At 40.8% G+C, this 25,141-nt stretch overlaps 1 protein-coding gene across 4 annotated transcripts in view; it reads left to right on the top strand.

Annotated features, from left to right (window-relative positions):
* PARP3 (poly(ADP-ribose) polymerase family member 3) overlaps positions 1 to 25,141 on the top strand; it is a 487,884-nt gene that overhangs the window by 398,342 nt on the left and 64,401 nt on the right. For all 4 annotated transcript variants that reach the window (XM_044077474.1, XM_044077472.1, XM_044077473.1 and 1 more), the window contains exon 8: positions 23,207 to 23,293. In XM_044077474.1, coding sequence (XP_043933409.1) covers positions 23,207 to 23,293 — 87 coding nt within the window. The remainder of the gene's footprint in view (positions 1 to 23,206; positions 23,294 to 25,141) is intronic.

Below are 25,141 nucleotides of genomic sequence, written 5' to 3'. Positions count from 1 at the left end.
TGGAATACTCTGCTTTTAGATGAGAAAATAGCTGGTATAGTGGGACCATCACCATCATTTTCATTCAAAAATAGAAAAAATCTGAAGCGCATGTTATGTCATCGATCCTTTAATAAGAGAGAGAAACCCACTGAAGGTGAAAATAATAATACTTCACCATGTGGTAGCTGTGGACAATGTAGATATATTAATACAAAATGTGAATTCGTACATCCCAAAACCATGAAAAAGTTTTATTTTAACACGCATACAAACTGTCAGAGTGAGAATATAGTCTATCTTGCCAAATGCATTCAGTGTCAGTCCTTCTATATTGGTAAAACCAATAGGAAATTACGTGAGCGTATCAGAGATCACATCTATAATATACGCATAGGATGTATACATAATGCACTAGCAAAACATATAGGCATAGTAGGGGCGACACATGCATGCAACTTTATGGTGTTGCAGATCATAGATGAGTCTCCACGAGGTGGGGATATTCGTAATTATATGGAAGAATGTGAGTTGAAATGGATAATAAGGCTAAGGGCAGATATTAGCCCTGGCCTGAATGATAAGATCCCACTGAAACCAATACTGAGAAGTAGAAAGTTATCTATTAGGTAATATACTGTTACATAGAATTTCCTAAGATTAGTGGTATTGTTTAGGCCCTAAAGTCATTAGCATCTATGGTTAGATATACTAAAGGTTGTTTGATGCCAATAATATCAATGTAATGCATATATATTCTCCCTTTATACACATTTTTGATGTTTATTTCTCTCATAGTTTTATATAGATTCATATTTTGTTTATGCCATTAAATATTTCTGTAGATAGTCTTATAAGTTTTTAATAATAATAATAGGCTTTATCAAGAAATAATATAATATATATTTTAATATATATTTTTTATATTTTTTATATGATTGATTTAGATACGTAGCCTAAATGATGGATATGTGTTTTTTGTGCTATATCCCTTAGACTGTACTAGTATATATGTGTATATATTTTCATAGTTATTAGAGATACTTGATATGTGTTTTAAATCCATAAGAACATCTTCATGAACTGAAGGAAATGATGTAATGGAGTTTGTCAGAAATTTTTTAGAAGGTCAGCCTATGAACACAAGGCAGGCACTATTTAAATGATTCTGATTAAGATCTTTTATACTGTCTGATGAAGCCTATCGGTGAAAGCGCTAACAGTTTTTAATAAAGCCATTTTATATATGAAACTTCAAGTTATATTTTTGCCTATACAATTTCAGTGGAGTGTTATTAATCGTAACATCTGTTGCCAGTTAATTCGATAGAGGAGTTTGAATAATAAGAACCAGGATTTTTATATGACAGAGCCTTGGTAACGACTGTGGCGACTTATTGGATTTACATATATATATGGTTAGTTGATTATCTACTTATTTCATTAACTTCTGTTTTTTGTTTATTATTGTGTGTTTTTTCTATAAATTGTTTTGTATTTATAAACTTAACAATCAACTTTTTAATTTACATTTTTATATTAATATTAATTAGTTTAGTCTGTTTGATTGGTTTTAGCCTAGGGGGTGTGTATATGAGTTATTGTATAAGAGTTTGAACTGTTCTTTACATTTCTTACTCTGAGGATGCCCAATGAGTTGGATGGGTGAAAGCGCTTAGACTTTTTGTTTGCTGTTCCGTTGCTTTACCAATAAAAGCACTTGTGTGTTGTCATACCTATTTTGTTTTTTTTTACTAGCATGGGTACTTACCCTGGTCCTGCTCGCCCTTCTTCTAACGTACCTAAAAAGAAAAAAAGTTGAAACATGAGTCAGTATCTTCCTTGTGGGCTATTGCTATGGCACAGTTGATGGTGAGTGACACTGCATTGGCCACTTCTGGCTCCTCAGGCCACTTATCTGTTTCCTCAAATCCCTGTCATGCACTCTTGCCAACCACTGCAGACCGAGGGGCCAAACACATCCTCTGTGGCTGATCCAGTGCTCTTCTTGGGCATGGGGAAACCATCCATTTGGGGTATTTAAGATGCTTTCAGAGGATCATTTCTAAGTGCCCAGGGAAAGAGACAATTTGCTGGGCATTATATGCTGCTACCTAACCATTCACCCCCTTAGGGATGTACCTAGAAAAAAGAAACAGAAAGTTAATCATATTGAAAATAAAGAAATGGTTCCTGTCTGTAAAAATGTTATTACCCTAGCCAGGAGTTAATTACAGTCAGTCAACTGTTAGTGTTATATACCTTCTTCTAATACTGCTGCTCCTCTTCCTAGGGAAGAGGATTAATTTGTGCTGTGGCGCAGTAGGTAGCAAACTTGCCTTTAATGCAGAAAGCTGTGGGTTCTATTCCCACGCCAGTTAAATTGATTGCTGACACTGCTGTAGAATAAGGAAGATGCTGCACTCCTGAGTGTGTCATCCTTCAGATGAGATGTTAAGCCATGGCTCCATCTGCTTGAGTTGGTGGTAGCCCATGTGAATGTAAAAGATCCCACAGCACCTATCAAAAAAAATGGGGAAGTTTCCTGATGCCCTGGCCAAATTTTCCATAGTAGCATAATTGCCACCTTGGGTGTCCCCTCATAAGAGGCTACACGCCTAGTGGGACTAAGAGGGTTAGCTCACCCCAGGATTCTGTAGCCCAAGACTATGGATAGTGAGCTCGAACTGATACCACTGGAGGCTTTCTCTTTTTCTGAGACTATTTCTTGACTGAAGAATATATTTGCTTGTGAACAGATAGACTTTCTCCAGAGTTGGGCAGATACTGTGATTCACTTGAACAAGAAATCTGTTTCTGCACACATTCCTCCCATTTTGCTTGCTTTTGGATGCATTAAAAGCTGCCTGTAATGCTCCTGATTCTTTCTCATCAGTTCCTAAAAAAGGAGGTAAATTGTAAGGAGTTTCACATGCAAATACATTTCTCTGTTGTCATCTTACAGCTAATCCTGCTGCAGTCACTCTTAAAGCTCAAGCAACAAAAAAGCACCTTGCCTCCTTCAACATATTTCCTGGGATAAAAAGGGGAGGTGGTTAAACATGTAGGGTTAGAGACTTTTTATCTTCTACCACATCAGCCTCCAGAATCCTGCACTGCCAGTGCTATATGTGGAAGTTCATTATGAAGTGTGTTAAAAACTTGATAGATTTTTTCTTTCCTGACCAGTGAAAGTGGATTTGTGACTCAGACTGTCTAACTTGTTTCAAGTTTCTAAATATGCCTTAAAGAGTGTGTATGATTGTGCTGATACTGTTTCCAGTGTTTCTGCTTCAGCAACTGTTTTGAGGCGATTTCACCTTTGCTGAGTTTGCGTTCTCCTCTAGACTCAGAAGTTTTGTTGCTACTCAGGGGGAACCATCATGAACCCTCTTTTTCCCATTTTCTACATGGGTTGTAATGTTGTGTCAACTATTGCCATCTCTCTTGGTTCAGTACCACTCTTCTACCTTCTTCGACAGTCATGCTTGACTCTCACAGGTCTTCTGTCACACAGTCCATCCCGGGCACTCTTGTTTACTCTTGCCTTCTTCCTGTTTGTCCCAAATCGTATTCACCAGATTGTCTTCTGATTTTCTGCACATGTGCCTGAACAACCGTAATCTGTTCTCTTTGACCTTTTCTGCAGTTGTTGCTAGTTTGTCCTCTGCTCTGATGTCCTCATTTGTTTGTCTGTCCCACAATTTGTCCTGCCACCTGTCTCAGGCACTTTATCTCCATCACCTCTAGCTTCTTCAACTGCTCTGCCTTTACTGCCAGGTTTCTATACCAGACAGTAGTACTGGTTGTACCAATGTTTTCAGCTTATTTGGCATTCTTCTGGCATACACCACCCCTGACACTCTTTGCTGTTTGGTTGCAGCCCCATCTGAGTCTAGCTTTGACCTCTTCATTCATACTTCCCTTCTCCCCAGCCACCCCTCCCAGATACTTGAAGCTATTAACCTGTTCCACAATTTCCCCTTTATCTCATTTCTCAGCTTCTTCTGACTTCCCTCATTTGCCACCATTAAATGTATCTTATCTGTGCTCAGTTTCATCCCACATGCTTTCAGTTTGTATTCTATTCCCCTATCCTTTGCTGAAGTTCTTGCTCAAAGTCTGCCTGTAATGCCATATTGTCTGTATACAGCAACTTTTTTGATCTCTCCCCTGCAACCTGTTTGCTGATGTACCTCATCACCAGTATGAACAACAGTTTGTTCAGAACTGATGTTCACCCACTCCCACTAGGAACCCCTCTGTGAGACTAAACACTATTTGTTCTTGAGTCATTGGGTCCTTGTACATAGCCTGCAGTAACTCTACCAATGTTTTTGGGACTTTGTACCACCTCAGGACTGCCCAAATCAGCTTTCTTAGGACCTTGTCATATGTTTTTTCCAAGTCCAGGAAGGACCAGTTGGACTCCTTCGTCATCTGTAGCTTCGTCTCAACTATCTGTTTAACTGCAAACATCAGGTCAGTTGTGCTACATCCAGATCTGAATCTGAACTGCTCATCTCCCATATTACTTTCCACTACTCTGTATATTCTTTTATCAATCACACTCTCCAGAACTTTCATGCAGTGTGACAGAAGTTAGATATCTCTGTAGGCCCACAGTTGTATATGTCTCCTTTGTTCTTGTACAGTGGTATGTCAGATGTAAATTGATTCAGAGAGTTTCTAGGATTTTTCAGATCCCCATATTTTTCCTTCTAAAACCTCTACCCATTTCAAAGGACAAAACAAGCAGAATTCAGTCCAATAACAAGCAGGCATCCAAGAGAAAATGACAGGAAGGTAACAACTACAAAACCAAAAAACCTCAATGGAATTTCCCCAAAACAGTGTCAGACACCAGCTTCAGAATGACTATGGCAGAGTCTTGGTCACCTTTCCCCATCTACCTATCCCTATTCTGCTTTCACTTTCAAGTTGTCTGTCCCTAAATGCTCTGGCTTGGTGTCAGATAATATCAGACAGATGAGTTTTAAAAGTGATTCAGGTGGGTTACAGCTATTAATGAATAGATTCTCCTACTACTACTTTTAGTGGGGGTCCCCTCACTCTCCAAATCTAAGAGATTTATTTCCTCAGATGATGCAACATGTCAGAAGCTGGTGTCTTGGAATATGTTCCTGTAGAACACTTCAGAAGGGGCTTTTAGTCCAGAGTGTTTCTGGTTCCAAAAAAGGAGCACTCATTGGCGACCAGTGTTGGATTTCTTCTTCCTCAGTTTCTGTTTGAACATTCTGAAATTCAAGATGTTGGCACCCCAGTCAGTGTTAGCCCTTTTGTTATGCTAACCTTAGCTCTCAAGGATGTTTACTATCCCATTCTACTAGCATACCAATACAGGAGGATACTTAAGAGTGTGTGCATTTGGGTCACAATATTAGTTCTGTGCATTATCCTTTGAACTGTCTAATGTACCAAGAGTGTTTACGAACTGCCTGGTTCCTGTGGTGACTCACTCCAAGCTGCAAGGTATCCACATTTTTCCTTATTTAGACAACTTGCTTATTTGTGGAAAATTTTTGCCCAGATGTCAGGAGTCCTTTTAGAGTGCCTTACTGACACTGTCATGTAAAAAGCCTTTTTACTTCTAGACAAAGTGGAAACTTATCAGAAAGTATTCCTGAACTTTTCTTATCTGACTCAGGCTTCAACTAGAGAATTACTCAGAATTTTAGGCCTTATCGCTTCTAGGATCCCAATAGTACTGCTTACCATGGTTCAGCGGTTCCTAAAAAACATGTGGACCCAGCTTCTCCACCACTATATTTTCAAATCTCAATGCTTGGATTTATAAAGCTAGAATTACAGTGGTGGAGGGATCAGATGTCTCTCAATCCAGAACTCTATTTCTCTATTCCTACCACAGAGTAAACAGTCTTGGCAGACTCCTGAGATTTCACGTGGGGTGCAGTTTCATCGGGAGTAAAAATATAAGGTCTGTGAAACAATTCAGACAGACAAAAACACATAACTGCCAAATAAATGCCTGCTGTGATTCAGACTGTAAAAGCCTTACATTCTCTTCAGCAACAAGGACCTTTTCAGGTGATTACAGGCAACACGATGGGCACATGGTACTTAAACAAAGGGGTATCAAGTCATACCAATTATGCTGCTTGGCATTAATGCCTTGGGAGTTAGCACTAAAACACTCCCTAACTATTTAGACATCTTACATACTGTCAGAGCAAGACATAGTGACAGACAAACTCAGCAGATCCTAGGTAGACACTTCTGAGTGGAAATTCAGTTCAGAACTATTCTAGGAATTGAGCCAGGTGTGGGAAACACCTCAAGTAGATAAGTTTACCTCCTTTCAAAAGAGACAGCTATACAAATTCTGTTCCAGGAATCCTTGCAAACAAGCTTGGATGACAGATGCTCTCTCATTCCCCTGTTTGGGGATATTACTATAGCAATAACCCACGCCTGGGTGTGGGTAATGCTAAATTTACCCACGGTTGGCGTGGTTTGGTCCCGAGGGCGAAGCCCGAGGGACCAAACAAAGCCAACCGTGGGTAAATTTAGCATTACCCACACCCAGAAGTGGGTTATTGCTATTATACCATGACATTATTTAAGAAAAGAAACTGTTACTTTTCTTAAATAATGGCATAGTATAATGCCTGTTTACTGCCCTTCCGCAGATGTCTGGCATCCGGCAGTTCTGATGTACTGCGCCTGCGCAGTACATCAGAGTTGAGCAAAAGCGGAAAGCAAGATCTCCGTTGCTTTTTTTTACTTTCTAGTTTTGTTAAATGAGTTTAACATAGCGATACAGTTTTAAAATAAGCAACGGACATCTCCGTTGCTTATTTTAAACTGTCTCGCCATGTTAAACTCATTTAACATAGCGACACTAAAAGCAACGGAGATCTTGCTTTCTCCGTTTTTAACACTGCTCGCTATGTTAAATGGGTTTAACATGGCGAGACAGCTTTAAAATAAGCAACGGAGATCTCCGTTGCTTATTTTAAAGCTGTCTCGCTATGTTAAACCCATTTAACATAGCGAGACAGTGTTTAAAAAAACGAGTTATACTAATGGAAAAAAGTCCGGGCGACCGGACCTTTTTCCATTAGTATAACTCGATTTACAACGGGCACGCTGGCCAATCAGCGTGCACGTTTTGGGGGGATCATGGTATAATATATATTTTTCAACCCTTTCCATTGATTTCCAAGGCTGTTTTGAAGATTCAGAAATCTTTACCAAAATCAACTTTTTGGATGTCACTATAGAAAAAAACAGGATTAATAAGTGTTTTACTTCTAGAATTTATAGAAAGGAAACATTTGCCAAGATGTTTTTACATTATAATAGTGTTCATCCTAGGTTTACTGAAACAAATGTTGTGAAGGGTTAACCAGGAAGGGTTTTGAGACTTACCACACTTGATATAGAGGTTATGAAATAAGTTAATTTTGTTTTATTGGACCTTTTTTTAGCCAGGGCCTATCCAAAAAAAATTTTAGATGAGATGGTATCTACTGTTCTAATGCAACATAATGCAAGGTTTTGTCTGATATTGGAGCTATAGACAATAATTTACCCCATTTTTAACAATTAAAATATAAATTGTTCTAAGTTTTTGTTATTAATTACTCCTTTGAGAGTGTTAAAGTCTAAAATATTATTATGAATAATTGGAGAATATTTAAAGGTATAATGGCCATGGCTTCATTATTTGAGGTGGGTCCATGTTTTACATGTAAAATAAACAGTAATTTAAAAGAAATCTTAAATAAGGATTTGGTTAATGTTATGACATTTCAGCCATCAACTCAAATTTATAGAACTTACCCTTGTGGGTTCTGAAAACTTTGCAGATTTTTAAATAGTGGCTGTATAGTTAAGGTCAGCAGATATGATTATATAATTCAAGTATCTGGAAGATTGACAATAGACTTGTAATTCCATAGGGGTGAATATCTCTGTACTTGTTGCTCATGTAACACTTTTTATGTAAGTAAAACCATGAAGCATTTAAGTAAATGGGTTTCTGAGTACTTATATGACATAAAATTGTGTAAAAATGAAAATGCATTATTCAGACATTCTTGTTCCTGTATAAATTTGAAGTTCTGTTTTTGTGTAATAGATAATTTGACTTTAATTGTAAGAGACGGATGTAAATAATCAACTGGAAGGCAAAGAATTACATTAATGCTTTGGTTTATCCAGGAATTAATGAATCTATTTCTTTATATAGTAAACTGAAAGCTTTATCTTTAAAGATTAATTAATGATATTTTTCTACATTTTGATTGGTTGTTAGTCATGTGATGCATTTATATAAATGTGTTGTCAGTTTCTGAAAACAAGATCTGAAGTAGTTAACTTCATTTGATCAGCAATCTGTGGGTTTCGGATCCAATACGGATCCGAGCCGGCAGCATACCAAGCAAAAAGATCTGAGCTCCAAGCTCCTCCCCCTACCCATACTGCACTGCAACCTCCTTCCAATCCCCAGATCGTGTTTGCTGCGGCTTCGCCAGCATGGGATTCTTGAGCTCCAGGCAAGTGTCAGAGTTTTTCTCTAAAACTTTGGTCTGTGTGTGCCCCTTTTGATAATTTTGAGGTAATTATTAGTTATTCACGATAATTATTGTTTTTTTCCCTTCTTGAAAGTTGAAAACTTTCGGTAAGTGTAGGCCCCCCTTCCCGCCCGTAGTGTGTGTGTGTGTGTGTTCACTAGGATGTCAGAAAGTCAGAAAGTGACTTTCTCTAAGTGCACAGAGTATGGCCACAAGCTGTCTCCAGCTGATGGTCACACTCTGTGTGTAGTTTGCTTGGGGGTGGCTCATTTGTCTTCCAGCTGCAAGATTTGTGCAGCCTTCAACCCCCGAGCCCTGCAGGATTGCAAGAACAAGTTAATTCTGGCGGGTCTTCTACCCACAGAATCAACTTCTGCCTCCTCTGCTGCTTCCTCATCAGTCACGGCTGTGGCTATTCAGCCTTCTGGCCCTTCTCCCCTATCCAGGACTCACCCTCCCACCTTACCCCAGGGAGAGAGAGAGGCCAAGAAGGTCAAAGAAAAACACAGGGAGACAGAGAGACATTTGGACAGGGATAAGGATAAAGATAGAGAGAGGGCCGCAAGTGACAGGCCGAGTTGGATCCAACGGCCATTCCCGCTAAAGTAACCTTGTCTCCAGTAAAAGTTACCAGGCCATCCTCTCCTCGGCTCTGTTCACCATGTTTTCTCTGGAGCCGGAGGAGGAGGCTAGACCACCCTCGAGGTCATCTTCGCGTCGGCTCTCCCGGCTGGCATCGATGGCATCCTCCAGATCGACTCGGAGCATTTCTGAAGCAGACATGGATCGGATTATGTGAAGGTTTCTACAAACTCAACTGCAGATGGGGGTATAGCCAGCTCCCCCCCGGTGCGGGGAGTTTGGCTCCGTTTTTCGCCCCGATAGCTCCTTCTCCGATCCACCATCGGATATCGAAGTCTATGGATCTGAGGAGGCCTGGAGTCAGGGGTAAGTGCTGATGGTGCCTTCGGCCTTGACGCCGGCCATGCCCTCGAGTTTCTCGGATCCGCTTTCAGATCTGAGCTCTCGGAGCTGAGAGTTGGGCGTCGGATCCAAGGGGACGAGTGTGTTATCGGCTCTGTTGTGGTCGGGGCATACCGTCCCTTCGGGTCCGGCCATTCCAACTTTGGCTCTGATCCCTTCATCGGATCTGAGGGTCTCAGCTACCAGTTTCAGGGAGGCCGGGTCTCCCTCAGCATTCGACGTCGTGGAGAGGGTTCTCTCTGAAGGATCGAGACCCCTCATTCTGTACTTGGAGTCCATCCCTGCTCCCTCACAGCTGGGTTTGTCTTCCGTCATCCAGTCCCCCCAGGGACAGCCTGTGTCTATTGCGCCCCAGACAGTTCCATTGGAGGAACATGAAACCATTGGTGAGCCCTCCCCGGAGAGTCCACCTGAGGAGGTCCCTCACAAACGCCAGTGTAAAAGGAGGCACTTGGATTCCCCTGAGTCCCTCACTGAAGATACCGACTTGGAGGAAGGGGAAGGTTCCCCCAAATCACCCCCCGAAGACGTCTCCTTTGGAGACATTATGGAAATCCTTCGCTGGGGGAGTCCACCCAAAAACCTTCCTCTGACGAGTCGGTATTTCTGGAGGCGTTTGACACAGGCCCATCTACTTCTTGGGTGTCCCCCCGCGGCCGACCCTCTGGTGGACCTTATCACCACCAGAGCTTGGAGGGAACGAGACACTGTGAAGCCTATACCCAAAAGGCCCGTCAAAATATTGAGTCCACTGGCAGATAGAGCTTCTTGGAACAAAGGTTCCCCGGTTGATACCATGGTGGTGGTGGCAGCCACAAAAAAGGAACTCACCCAAGAAACTTCCTCGGTCCACACCCCAGACAAGGAGTCCAGGGCTATGGACCATCTTGGAAAGCGGACTTTTGCTTCAGCCACCTCTACTATAAGGGCGCTGAATTACTTGGCCCACATAATTCGACTACAGCGGGACCTCGTGAAAGAGTACACCGAGTCTCCCCCGGAATCCATGTTGGCCAAGGATAAATGGGCCTTCTCGGCTTGTATGGCCACTCTCAAGTCTGTGTCTAATACATCCATGCATTTACTCTCTCATGCCACCGAGGGAGCTGCTAGGGCTAGTGGGTCCGGTATCGCCTTAAGGCATCATGCCTGGCTCCTTCTTTGCGACTTCTCAGAACCCTTCTAGGCGTCCTTCACTAAGACACCCTTTGACGGTTCCACCCTGTTTGGGAAGATATGCTTGACCAGAGCGAGAAAGACGGGAAGACGCTGTCAGCCGTTGGGATCCGCTTCTCTAACCCTCAAAGGTCCTTTTCCAGGAACCAGCAAGGGCAAAAGAAGCTGTAGTTCCAGAAAACTCAGCAGTCCCAGAACGTTCAGGACTCCTTCTCCCCCAGAGGCATAGGGGGACAAGGTGGACGTCGGCCCAGAGGCAGAGGAGGGCTGAAGAACTTCGGGTCACGTGAACCCTTTTCAGAGTGACCCGCGCAGCAACCCTGAGGGGTTACCCGACTGCTCCTCTCTGGAAGCAGTCGGAGGGCATTTTTTGATGCGTCTAGCCCAATGTGAGTCCATCACGACAGATCGCTGGATGCTTCGAGTAATATCCAGAGGCTATTCTATTCCCTTCATAAACAAGCCCCCATACACAAGGCGCCTCCCAGATGTCCCACCCACTCAGAGGGAGGCCACGGCCTTGGAAATACAAAAGCTACTAGAAAAAAGAGCCATCCAGCAGGTACCCCAGGCCAGTCCAGATCAGGCTTCTATTCCAGGTTCTTTTTGGTGCCAAAAAAGACTGGGGACCTAAGGCCCATTCTCGACCTGTCAACAATGAACCTGTTCATTGCCAAGGAAACATTCCAGATGGTCATGCTTCAATCCATCCTGCCCTTCCTGCAAGAGGAAGACTGGTTGTGCTTGATAGACCTCAAGGATGCATACTACCATATTCTGATGGACTGGTGATCCAGGAGGTTCCTCCACTTTCAGCTAGGGGCCAGTCATTATCAATTCAGGGTCCTACCCTTTGGTCTCACCACAGCCCCCAGGGTGTTCACCTAGGTCATGGCAGTTGTAGCAGTTCACCTGAGACTTCAGGGCATTCAGATCTTTCCGTACCTGGACGACTGGCTCCTCACCACCCCCACCAGGCATCTACTCTTACTAGCCAGAGATTTATTTCTCTGGATATCACCTCGGCTAGGGATTACCATAAATCTGAGGAAGTCTTCCCTTCAACCTGTTCAAGTGTTAGACTTCATAGGGTCGAGAATAGATTCTCGTCAGGCCAGGGCATTCTTAACCCCAGACATACTACATAGCCTGACACTTCATGTGTTAGCGTTTCTGCAGTCTTCTGCACCCCCTGCAGAATTAGTCCTGAGAGCCTTAGGGTCCATGGCAGCAGCTATCAACCTGATCCCTTGTGCTCGTCTGCATATGAGAATTTTACAGTGGACGTTGCAGTTCAGTGGTCGATTCTTCAACAACTTCTAGATTTTCCGATCCCTCTGAGCAGAGTGTGCAGAAATTCTCTCACATGGTGGCTCCAATCTCGGAATTTGCAGGAGGGACATCCCTTTCTTGCACCCCAACCCCAAGCCACAGTGACCACGGATGCCTCACGCCTAGGGTGGGGGGGGGGCATTGTTCGGGCAGGACTGTTTAAGGCACGTGGACTCAAAATGAGACCGTTCTGCATATAAATGTTCTAGAGATGAGAGCGGTCCTTTTAGTGTTGCAGGCCCTTCATGCTTATCTACTTCTGGGAACTATTGCGATCCAGTCAGACAATATGTCAGTGGTCTGGTATATCAACAAACAGGGGGGAACCAAATCTTATCCCCTTTGTTGAGAAGCCATGAGAGTCTGGGAATGGGCGATCTCCACCAACCGCTTTCTGATAGCAATGCACATTCCGGGTCAGTCCAACATCTTGGTGAACAAATTGAGCAGAACTATCCTTTCTCCCTATGAGTGGTCTCTGAACCCTTGTGTAGTGGAACAGATCTTCCTCAAGTGGGGTCAGCCTTGCTGCAATCTCTTTGCATCACCTTCCAACGTGAAGTGCAGCGAGTTTTTTGCTCTAATCCCCCGATGGGGGAAAGCCCCAGACATGCTTTTGTTCATGCTTGGCCACCAGGTCTTCTGTATGCATATCCCCCGCTTCCGCTCATGATAAAGTTCTTACAGAAAGCTCATTGGTTGGGGAACAGATTGATCCTCATAGCCCCATTCTGGCCTCATCAAGTCTGGTTCCCCTGCCTACGGTCTCATCTCATAGCTCCACTTTGGATCTTAGATCCCATTCTGAATCTGATTCATCATCCCTCAGGAATGCTTCCCCCAAATCTGGACAGCCTGAAGCTCACAGCTTGGCTGCTCCAGTTCCACTAGTTGCTAGGACCCTCAGTATCTCTTCTCCTGTTAAGCCTATCTTGGTTGCAGCACATAAATCCTCTACCAGGAAAATTTATTCTAGCAAATGGAGACACTTCTCCATTTGGGCTTCACAGAGACATCTAGATCCTTTTACCGCTCCAATCCCAGCGGTATTAGACTTTTTGTCTCATATCTTCCAGCAAGGAGCCAGCTCTTCCACAGTGAAGGTTCAGCTGGCAGCTATTTCTCATTTCTATGTAGGGGACAATTTAGGTTCTCTCGCTGCTGCCAGAATTTGTAAGACCTTTTTGAAAGGCACTTTTCTTCTGCGACCTCCTATTAAGAATCCGTCCCCGCCATGGGATCTGACTGCGGTTCTTCAGGCATTAGTTGCACCTCCTTTCAAGCCCTCGGCATCAGTTGACTTAAAATTTTTGTCATGGAAGCTATATTCTGGTAGCTATAACTTCAGCAAGGAGAGTGTCGGAGCTGCAAACTCTTTGTATGAAACCCCCATATCTTGTGTTTCATAAGGACAGGGTGTCTCTCAGGACTAATCCATCCTTTTTTCCTAAAGTTGCTTCTGAGACAAACATTAATCAATCTATTAATTTGCCTGTCTTTTTCCCTAATTTTCAGAACAAAGGGGAATACAAACTTCATTTGCTGGATGTTCACAGGCAGTTGCGTTTTTATTTGCACAGGACGGCGGCCTTTCATAAATCTGATCAACTTTTTGTTTCCTTTGCTAAGCCCTTTTTAGGGAAACCAGTTTCAAAGGTGACTCTTGCTAGGTGGATTTCCCTTTGTATCCTACAAGCATACAGAGAGCTTGGTTTACCAGAACCAGTAGGAGTTCATGCCCATTCCACACATTCTATGGCGACATCTGCAGCATTCTGGTCTAGAGTTTCCCTGGATGACATTTGCTCAGTGGCTACCTGGGCATCTTCTCACACCTTTATTAATCATTATAAACTGGATTTGGTGTCTAGAGGAAGGGCTTCTTTTGGCTCTGCAGTGCTCTGGAATATCTTTCCTTAAGGGCCTCCCAAGATTTCGGGTAGCTGGGGACTTTGTCCCACAGGTTGCTGAGCAAATGAAGTTAACTACTTCAGATAAAGAAGTTATGTACTCACCATCTGAGTAGGTAAACTTCATTTGCCAGCAACTGCCCCTCCCTCCTTCACCCTTACCTTGATGTTTTTTGCTGAACTCGATGTCCAAAGTTCACGAGTTGGAGGTTTGTCCTTTGTTTAGGGGTCTCAGGTTAGTTTGTTGGTGTCATGTATGGAGTGGCAAACTCGATCTGAGGATTGGAAGGAGGTTGCAGTGCAGTATGGGTAGGGGAGGAGCTTGAAGCTCAGATCTTTTTGCTTGGTATGCTGCCGGCTCGGATCTGTGTCGGATCCGAAACCCACAGGTTGCTGACAAATGAAGTTTACCTACTCAGATGGAACGTTATGGTGAGTACATAACTTCTTTTTCTGAAGAAATGCCCTTCATCACTCCACTGCCAATTATTACCAAAGAACAGTTTGCCACTGCACTCTTTAAAGCTAAAAACATTGCTTTAATGGGGCCTGATGATATACTCTTAAAAAGCTTAACTCAGGACTTATCGGACCCATTAGGATCTCTATTTAACCACCTCCAGACTGGCTTTGTCCCAGTAAAGGGAGGACATCAACAGTCATCCCTCTACATAAAATGGGACCATCTACTGACCCAGGAAATTACAGACCTTTAACTTTGACTAATCCTTTATGTAAGGCCATGGAAACAATTATCATGGACCTGATAAATAATGACATAGGATACCTCTAAACACAGGACCCAACCCAATTTGGCTTTGTCAAGGGCAGGTCATACCTACTGAATCTGGTGGATTTCTTTGAGAAAGTCACTAAGGTCATGGATGACGGTAAAACAGTGCATACCACCTACCTCGACTTGGCCAAGGCGTTTGACACAATTCCTCACTCGGGTATTATAAATAAACTCACAAAACTGGGCATAAATCCCTATGTCACCAGAAGGATAGCTAATTAGCTCATGGACAGGACATATGCGGTTAAAGTACGGTAAATCCAGCAAGATGCCAGTTACTAGTGGAGTGCCACAGGGCTCAGTGCTGGGACCACTCCTCTTTGGAATAGACTTCTCTGAAGTCAAGGCTAATGTGGAAGGCCTCTGGATGACAAATATTTCTGATGATTGCAAGCTGGGGACAATCATTGAATCCCCCAGTGATGTAGATCAGGAGAGTCTAGGTCTGACAAATGATTGGTGCCAGAACCATGGCCAAAAACTAAATGTGAAAAAAATGCATTATCATACCCTTTAGGAAGTCAAATACCCCTGCAAGTTACGAGCGAACGAACTGAGAAGACACAAAACGACAAACTAGTAAATCCAAAGAGCAGAATGAAGAGGCACACTCAAAATAATTTGTGAAGCGCTTTTCGTTTATGACACAAACATAAACTTCATCAGACATTTTAAAACACAGTTAATACGTTTAAATACACAAATCCACCCAAAGTAGATTTAGTTACACCTCTTAATTTAAAGAAACAGTGTTTAAAACAGTATTTAAAACAGTAGAGTAAAACAGTAAAGTAAACCAGTCAACACCTCCTTCTGTACTGAATGTAAAATATTATAAACTTTATATAAAGCTTAAACCTTAAACCTATCTTGTTTACAAAAACACTAATATAGAAAATATATATAATATACAAAATAGAAAAAAAAAAATATATATATGTGTATTTATACAAAAGGTTTTAGCGTCTTAAACTTCTCAGTTTTAAAATACTACTAATAACACATCCTTCATTTAAGCCTGGCAAGTTATAGGCATTAAGTCTAATTTGCCAGCCTAACTCCAACTCTTCGAGTTTCAGGGCATCAGGACCACCTCTAAGATCTCTTTGGACCTGGTCTATGGCTAGAAACTTGAATCTATGATTAGAGAATTGAGCCACGTGTTTAGCCAGTGCATTTACCATAATACCTTTCCTAATTGCGTATAGATGTTCATATACGCGGTTACGAAGTTTCCTCTCAGTTTTGCCTACATAGAATGCAGGGCAAAATTGGCATAATGCAAGGTAAACGACAAAACTAGAGTTACAGTTGTTCCTCCATCTCAGTGTAAAGTGTAAATCATTCACATTAAACCTGTTAGATTCTAACATGTACGAACAATAGTTACAGGATTGGCACTTATACATGCCAGGAGTCTTCACTGTTGTATTCTTAGATTCACAGTAGTCTTTGAGGTTCCTACCCCTCCTATATGTTACTATGGGAGCACTACCTACACTGCTTAAAACATGTTGATCACTTCTGAAGAGTACCCAGTTTTTCAATAAAATCCTAACGCACCTGGCACTATCTAAATTGTAGGTAGTTATGAAAGACGTGGGTAGTTCATTCACTACTTGATCTTGTGTACCACTAGGTGTTAAATTAGGTGATAAATCAGATAGTTGACTTGTAGTGTTAAGTGTAACCACATTTCTATTTAGAAGTGGGGTGTAAAATAAAGACTGACGTTTCAACGACACTTCGTCAATAATTTCATTGACTAAAAGCTCAGGGTACCCTCATGCTAGGAACATATTTTTCATATATTCACATTCATTAATGAATTCACTGTCGACTGTGATTATCCGAGCCGCTCGGACCAACTGGCCCTTGACAATGGCTCGTTTTTGGTGACGTGGATGACAGCTAGAATAATGAAGCATAGAATTACAATAAGTACTTTTCCTGTGAATTTTAGCTGTATACATACCAAAAGTGTCGTCCTTAGATAGTAAAATATCCAGGTACGCTGTCGAATTACAGTCAAATGAATGTGTAAATTTTAAGAAGTGGGTAGATGAATTTAAGTAGTCAACCAAGCTGTTACCAATTACGGCATCACCATCAAGTAGAATAAAGATGTCGTCAAGGAAACGTGTGTAAAATACAATATTCTCTTTAAAAGCACAATTTTGCATAACATAAAGATGTTCCCAATAGGCCATGACCATGTTCGCCACGCTGGCCCCACAAGGGGACCCCATGGCTATACCTATTTTTTGGAGGAAAAGTTCCCCTTCAAACATAAAAAAGTTGTTGGCAAGAATGGTACTTAAAAGTTCCTCAACTAGCAAACATTCATCATGAGGGCAACCTTGCAGTTTAAGAACCTCATTGCTCCACTCAATTGCTATATTATGAGGGATACATGTATATAAATCCTTGACATCTACCGTCAAGAAATTATAACCAGAATTATAGTCTATCTCATTGATGTTTCTCAAAAAAGTCCAAGAGTCCTTGCATATTTGTTTAATACTAGCCAGGTATTTTTGTAGAATAAAATCTACGACCTTGGCACATGCGTATGATAAAGAACCTCTGCTGTCCACTAAAGGGTGCATTGGAGGATTTGCCACATTTTTGTGGATTTTAGGTATACCAAATAGGCAAGGAACTCTTGGGTAAGAAATAGACATGAAATTATACACAGCTTGGGTGATTCTGCCTTCTAAATAAAGGTCTTCAATAACGTTCCTAAATAAACTATATGCACTATTAAGTTCTGAAATTGAACTAGTGATGTATGAGGGGGAGTTTAACACATTGTTCATTCTATGTGAATAATCTGCGTTATCAAAGATAACCACACCACCCCCTTTATCAGGTTTACAAATTCTGATTTCGTTCATTTTAATAAAATTCAAACAGTCCTTTTCCAACAAAAAATCTTTGTTAGTGTTATGAAACCCAATGTTTTTATTCATAGCTAGATTACGAATATCTAACTCACAGAACTGTTCAAATGTTTTGATGGTGGGGTTTAAAGGTGGGTTAAATGTACTAGGAATTCTAAATTCATCCACTGTGTTACCACAAACTTCACCCATCAACAAATTTAAGTTAAGTTTCCTAGTGTATAGTTTTAAATCTATAATAGTATTAACTAGGTTCATTCTATGAGTTGGAACATAAGTCTGGCCCTTAGACAATAAAGTTACAAGGTCAGTGGAAACTTCAACTTTAGAGAAATTGTACACTGTAAAGTCACCACTACTGTTGTATACAATAGAAGGTAAACTTTCACTGGAAGACTCATTAAAAAAGTTGTCAGAAATGACCACGTCAATAGAAGAATTATCGTTAGAATCTACTGTGTCTGACAAATTACAACATTCAAGCAGTCCCACAGTTGTACTGTTGTCCAAGATGTTATTAGTACAATGAATATGGCAAGGCACACCCTTATCTGTTACTTGTGTCTCTTCCTCTGGTTCGTAGAAACCGCTGGTTGTTTTTGTCGTGCCCCTAAAAAATTGGGGTTATTTGATCTTAAATTGTAATGACCCTGTTGTTGGTTTTGTTGAACTGGGCCTTTGTTACTAGGACCTTGTTGTGTTAAAGGCTCTTGTGTAGGTCTACTATTAGACATCCCTATGTCGTACTGGTCGCAATCAGGAAGGACATTGTTGTTGTTCACTTGCCCGGTGTTAGCTGATAATGCCACATTTTGCCATGTTTGAGCTGGAGAAGGCTTAGGGTATGCTAAGCCTTCTTTGTAGGCTTTGATGTCCCTGTCAAGTTTCTTAATTTTATTAGCCTTCAGTTTGTCTAGATAAGTGTCAATGCTAGAGAAGGTACGGTTGTATTCATACCGGTACCTCACAAAGTCATTGTCCAAATTAATTTGTTTGTCCAGTTCACATACCTGAACTGACAAATCATCAATAAACAAAAGATAATGTTTGCGCATTAAATTAAGTAATTCTAGACCCTGACGGTCAAATAAGGAAACAATGTCCAGATGAAATTCTGAATTAGCTATTAGGCCGGTAGGATACTGCCAACATCTTAGGCCTTTAGGTACTATTTTACTGTTGATGCATTCAGTAAAATACGCGACCTCCAGTTCGTACTTTTTTAATTTGACCAACAATTTATCCATTTCCTTCAGTTTACTTGAAATGTCGCTAAAAGGTAAATCTTGGCTGTTAGATCTTTGCAAGTTGTTATCGGCACCAAAAAATGCGTTATTATTAAGCCAGATATTAAAATCAAAACAGTTACCTGCGGGTGCTGTGTTGGTAAAGGCAGACCCAGTGTTAGAAACAACACCATCTCCGGTTAAACCATTAGTATTAGCACTACTATCAGCGATATTTGCATTTGCTTGGTGAGCCGAGGCGACACCAAGCGATGTAGCTCTTTGAGCTTGGCCGTACGGAATGTTCAAAGGTGTTACATTGCTGGACAAACCACAACTGGATACAGTGCCAAAATTCGGTGCTGTTGAATTAATCCTTTGGGCGCATGGTATACTGTTGAACGAATCGATGTTGGAAGTATTGTTCTGACCTCCGGACAAACGAGTAAATGAGTCATTAGTAGAAGCACTGTTAGTAAATGCACTAGAGACAAAACTAGTGTTGTTTTCTCCCTCACGACCTGGAGGCAGAAGTGGAATATTGCCGGTATCTAATCGGCGTTCCAACGAGTCTAGCCGACTCAAAAACTGGTCCATACGTTGTAAAATACACTCGAGGTTGAAGTTAGGATTAGGGTTGTAATTGGACAACCCAGCTTGCACGTTAGGAGGTGTTAAGACATTAGGAGGTGTTAGATCATTTACCACAGAGTTCTCTTGCAAAATAGCAGGAGTAGCATCAAAAGGTGTACCAAGTTCTTCCATAACTGCTACAATGGTGAAAAAACAAACGAGCGAACGAACTGAGAAGACACAAAACGACAAACTAGTAAATCCAAAGAGCAGAATGAAGAGGCACACTCAAAATAATTTGTGAAGCGCTTTTCGTTTATGACACAAACATAAACTTCATCAGACATTTTAAAACACAGTTAATACGTTTAAATACACAAATCCACCCAATCAAAGTAGATTTAGTTACAACTCTTAATTTAAAGAAACAGTGTTTAAAACAGTATTTAAAACAGTAGAGTAAAACAGTAAAGTAAACCAGTCAACACCTCCTTCTGTACTGAATGTAAAATATTATAAACTTTATATAAAGCTTAAACCTTAAACCTATCTTGTTTACAAAAACACTAATATAGAAAATATATATAATATACAAAATAGAAAAAAATATATATATATACCCCTGCAAGTTACAGCATCAGTAGCACATCCCTAAGAGTAGACTCAGTGGTGAGAGATCTAGGTACACAAATAGTAACCTGAAGTTTGACTGCCATGTGTCCACAGTGGTGAGGAAGTCTTTTTATGTGGCACAACTTACAAGTAAGGGCATGGCATCCAGATCCAAGGAAATTATAGTACCGCTGTACTTAGCCGTCATTAGACCAATGATCGAATAGAATGTGCCATTTGTTATGCGCTTGACTAAGCACTTACAGCAGCAACTGGAGTGACCTCAGAGGTTCCTCACAAAGAAAATACAGGGTGTAAACAACATGAATTATAAGGATACACTAAAATCCCTATTCCTTTACTCTGTCTCCTACCGACTGTTAAGGGGTGACCAATGCCTGACCTACAATGCACTCGCAAATCAAACCCCCTGGAGCTGCTACACATCTGCAAGTCAAACAGAATGAGGATCACCAGATCTAGGGATCAAAACTTGGTCAGCAACTCAAACAGAATATACTGGACATACAGATATTTATCTCAAAGATTGCCCCTTCTTTGGAACAAGCTTTCTATTCACATTAAGCAGATCCCTTTCTTAGCCATCTTCAAACACAGTTTGGATCAATGGATAGGGAATCACAAACTCATACCTAGGGTGGTGCCTGTGTCCCTTATGGACAGGGGCAATTGTAAGATACTCAATGCACAAGCACAAATCCATGCCATCCTCTTGCCCTTAGGGGCCATATATTAGGTAAAATTGGGGTATATTGGTTAGGCTTGTAAGGGCCCTTAAGCCATTGGTCTAGTAATCCCCTCTGAACCTATAGGTAGTCAAAGTGGTTTGACAAAAACACTAAACAACTTGTGAATTAAAACTGTTGTGCCATTTCTTTGTCTAAGATTGAATTTTGTTTGTAGTGTTTGATACATCCCAACTCCCGACAACTACAACTGATAACTGGATGATAGGTCTTAATACCTTTTAAGCAGCTGTTTACTGAGGATATGCAGCAGGTACTAATGGAGGTAAGAAATCCTGTCACTAGAAAATCATATAAAAACAAATGGAAAAGGTTTTCTAGTTGGTGCCAGCAACATAACCAGCACCAATTCAGGGCAAGTGTTTTCTTTTTTTTCAGTATTTGTGAGATTTACTATCGCATGACATGTCTTACTCCTCTATCAAGCTTCATTTGCTGGCTATTTTAGCCTGTCTGCCCATGGATCCCACTCTTTCAATGTGATCTCACTTGATAATGTTTTTGAAAAGGCTACTACATAAGACAACTAAAATAAAACTGGTGTCTCCTCCTTGGGATAGTAATTTTGTGTTGGAGAAGACAGCACTTGCACCATTTGAACCAGTTTATCTGATTGAGTTAAAGTTTTTAACACTGAAAACAGATTTGCTCTGATCTCTGCAAGAAGAGTATCTGAGTTGCAAGCTCTTATGGTGGGTCAGTCTTCTCATTCCCCACATGCGGGGTTTCTTTGAGAGCTGGTCATTCTTCTATGCTTCAAGTGGTATCTGAGTTTACTTTAAGACAAACTATCCATCTCCTTGGGTTCTCTCCTGAATCCAAGAATGAGGAAGAAAGGATTCTTCGTATGTTGAATGTGCACAGGCAATTTAGGTGCTGTCCTAACAGAACAAAATCTTTCAGAACTTCTAGTCATTTCTTTTTAAGAATGGACAACCTGTGTGAAAGCAGACTATTTTCAAGTGGTTGTGTCAGGCTATTACTTTTTGTTAATTCTTACACAGCAAACTATTCCAGGTAGGGTCATGGCTCACTCTATCAGGGCCTTAGCTTCAAATATGGCTCTTTGGAAAGGACTGGCCTCTGGACGTATTCTAGAAGCAGCAACTTGCTCCTCTGTGCATACTTTTACAAGTCACTATTAATTAGATCCTATTTCCAGGTCTGTAACAGGCTTTGGTAGGACCATTCTCCAGGGGCGCTTGGACCCTTCCCCTTTCACCTCCTGGTTGTTCTAAGTTATGGTAATACTCTTATATAGGCTACTACAGTAGTGATCGATATAGTCCAGTTATGTGAGTAAACTTACTATAACAGTATTAGTTTGAATGATCACTGCTGCAGTAACCACTCCCTTCTAGTATCTTCCTTGTTTTTTTAGTGTATTTTTTATGCCAACATGTGGACATTTTTTGCTTTTCTAGCAATATCCTCTCAGGGCTTCACCTCCCTTCTTTCAGTTGGCATGAAAGCTCTGAAGGACTTGGTGCCTAAACCAGTTTTTTTAATCAGCTCAGCTTGAGCTGACTTGTGGTGTGGGCACGTGGAAGGTGCTCTGAGGCTTGGGAAGTTGGCTGGCTGATATATCCTATGCAGAATATAACCCATATAGCTAAGGCTACTGCAGCAGTGATCATTCATACATCTACTATTATAGCAAGTTTACTTGCACAACTGTACTTTCTACCAGGGCCTTAGCTTCTTCTATGACATATTGGCAAGAAGTGGATTCTAGAAGCATTTTAGAAGCAGCTACTTGGTCCTCCATCCATATATTTACAAAGGACTTTAAACTGGACCATTATACCTCCTCCTCCCCCCAGGTTTTGTAAATCGCTAATCTATGCATAACCTACTGCAGCAGTGGAAATGATGAACATTGTACGACTGCATAAGCTGCATTTACCCATAACTGTAGATGTTCAACTTCTTTACTGCTGCAGTAGCTGCACTCTCCCACCGTTTCCCTTGTTGTACATAGCTGCTGTGGGCTATAGCATTTACTGTTGAGATTTTTGTTGCAGTTTGTCTTTCATTGCTTACAATAGTTGTGGTTATTTCACGATGAACTCTCCTTTTCTTTTGGAGTAAGAATGTCTTAAAGATCTTTAGTCACTCGGGCTGCTTTTATAGTTGCCTCCAAAAGTGGTTGACCTACAGGCAACCAGAGTGAGTCTGTGAGAGGAGAGTAGAGCTTTGGAAAGCTGGCAGGGTGTTGTATTCTTGTCAGGATACAAACTATAGAGCAATGCAGCAGTGAAGAAACTGAATTATGGGTAAGTGTAACTTGCACAACTGTACTTTTTATCTGCACTAAGAAAATCTTTGCATTCTGCAGGTAACTGAGTTCTATGAAGGATTTGTAATGTTTGACATTTTTCCTACAGATCATTGAAAAGTATGTGGCAATGACTGGTTCGTCATACCAAAAACTTAAAATTCTCAATATTTGGAAAGTTAAACGAGAAAAAGAGGTAAACAGATAATCTTTCTGGAATTTTTTTTTTCTGTGAGTAGTATGTGTAAATTGTCTGCATATTTCTTTGTTTTCTCAACAGCAACACCTTTTTGGCTTGTTGGCATGAGTATAGTGACGTCCCAGTCTTACTTAGACATGTTTCTTTAGTTTGTAGAAAGGTTGTGAGGAGAAACAGAATTAACACTGGTATGTCATGTAACAGACACTGGCCGGGATCAAGACTTTCATGTGTTTAGTTCGAAGGGCATAATAAGTTGTATTGTTTGTTTCTAAAAGCTTTCCAGTGAAAGTTATGATGTAATAGTAAAACATTGTGGTAACTATTAAAACAAATGGGTCCAAATACTAATTCCAGGTGCTTAAGTTATAGTAAAAATGAACAGGTGCAATAAAGCACCATTCTCAGGAACAATTGACAACATCCATGGTTTAAAAGATCATTTATTATGGCTAGAAGCAGGGTGTGATTGATTGATTTAATTACATTTGTTAACCAGGACAACCCTGTGGACTAGAAGCCTGTGTTAGAAGGGTAACTTGGAGAGAAGACTTCTACAGGATCAATATTAACAATGAACCTGCAGTGAAATGAATTTATGTGGACTATTGTAGACCGACAGAAATGAGATAGCATGAATGGGCACAATTACATAGCAAATCGTGCTTACATCAAAAAGCTGATTCTGTAAATGTTCTTGCTTCTGTTAGACTTGACTACCTTATGATTAAGAAGTCCTGGGGAGTGCCAAATATGCATTAGTTAACACATTCTGATAAAAAAGTTTCATCTCTGAGCGAGATTTGGACATGCTCACGGTAGCTGTAATTTGAATAGCATTGATAAAAGAAAAATTTTAGCTGGTCCACAAAGTTAAATTTAGATGCTCTATGCCTCACATCATACTGTATCTCATAGCACAGGTTCTCCTGAGTCATCAGCTTTGTCACAGTGGGAGTTTGTGATCTTATATCCTGTAGTAACAGATGTTTGAAGCATTAATGTTCTGTGGAAAATCTTTATAGGCAAGTACTATGATAGTTGCCGTGGTGAGTCATTTTAAGCCTAGCTAATTTCCCATCCAAAGGGGAGAATCAAACCCTATACTTTGTGTCCATGAGCTAAACACCTTAACCATTATACCAACTCTCAGAATTTTATTCTAGAATGCATGCATGGACAAAAGTGTAGTTAATATATCAAAGCATAATCAACTAAGTTATAAGTGTTCAGATCTTGGCCAGTTTAGATTAACTAAGATTAAACAAAAAATGCATAAGAGGAGCACTATTTTGACAAATCTGTAACATAGTAATTCGGTGCTTACTTATTAAAGCAACCAGGAGCTAATTCTTTCATAATTTGGCAAATAATATCAGTGCACTAAAAACATGTGTTAAGTGATTGCCATGTTTTCTTTCTATGCAACTTGTTAACTTAGTAAAACCACAGAAAATAATATTTACTTTATGTATGTGCTGTGTCACTGTCACTGTACAAGTATTTACATATGAATGCAACCAGGAGCCAAATATTTCGTATCTCGGCAAATTATTTTTTTTTTTTGAAACATTACATGCTATCCACTACAATTATACTTTGATAAATGTGTACGTGTATTGGAAATGTAAATTGCATAATACATAAAAACAATAGGGATTTTGTCACTGAAAAAGAAACTGTAGCGTGCGAGACGTTGTCAGCCAAGTAGAAGCAGCCATGTTTGCTTTCTGTAAAGTAGCACTTCCATCGCCAAAGTATCCCAACCTGCTTGGGTGAAGATGTCTTGCAGTGCACATCTGTATGAACCCAGTATTCATACACAGTTTCAGCGATTTCACCACT

This window comes from Protopterus annectens, chromosome 7.part0, assembly GCF_019279795.1.
Source record: "Protopterus annectens isolate FY-2018-M chromosome 7.part0, PAN1.0, whole genome shotgun sequence".
NCBI classification, from domain to species: domain Eukaryota; kingdom Metazoa; phylum Chordata; order Ceratodontiformes; family Protopteridae; genus Protopterus; species Protopterus annectens.
This window is presented reverse-complemented; position numbering and strand designations above follow the sequence as displayed.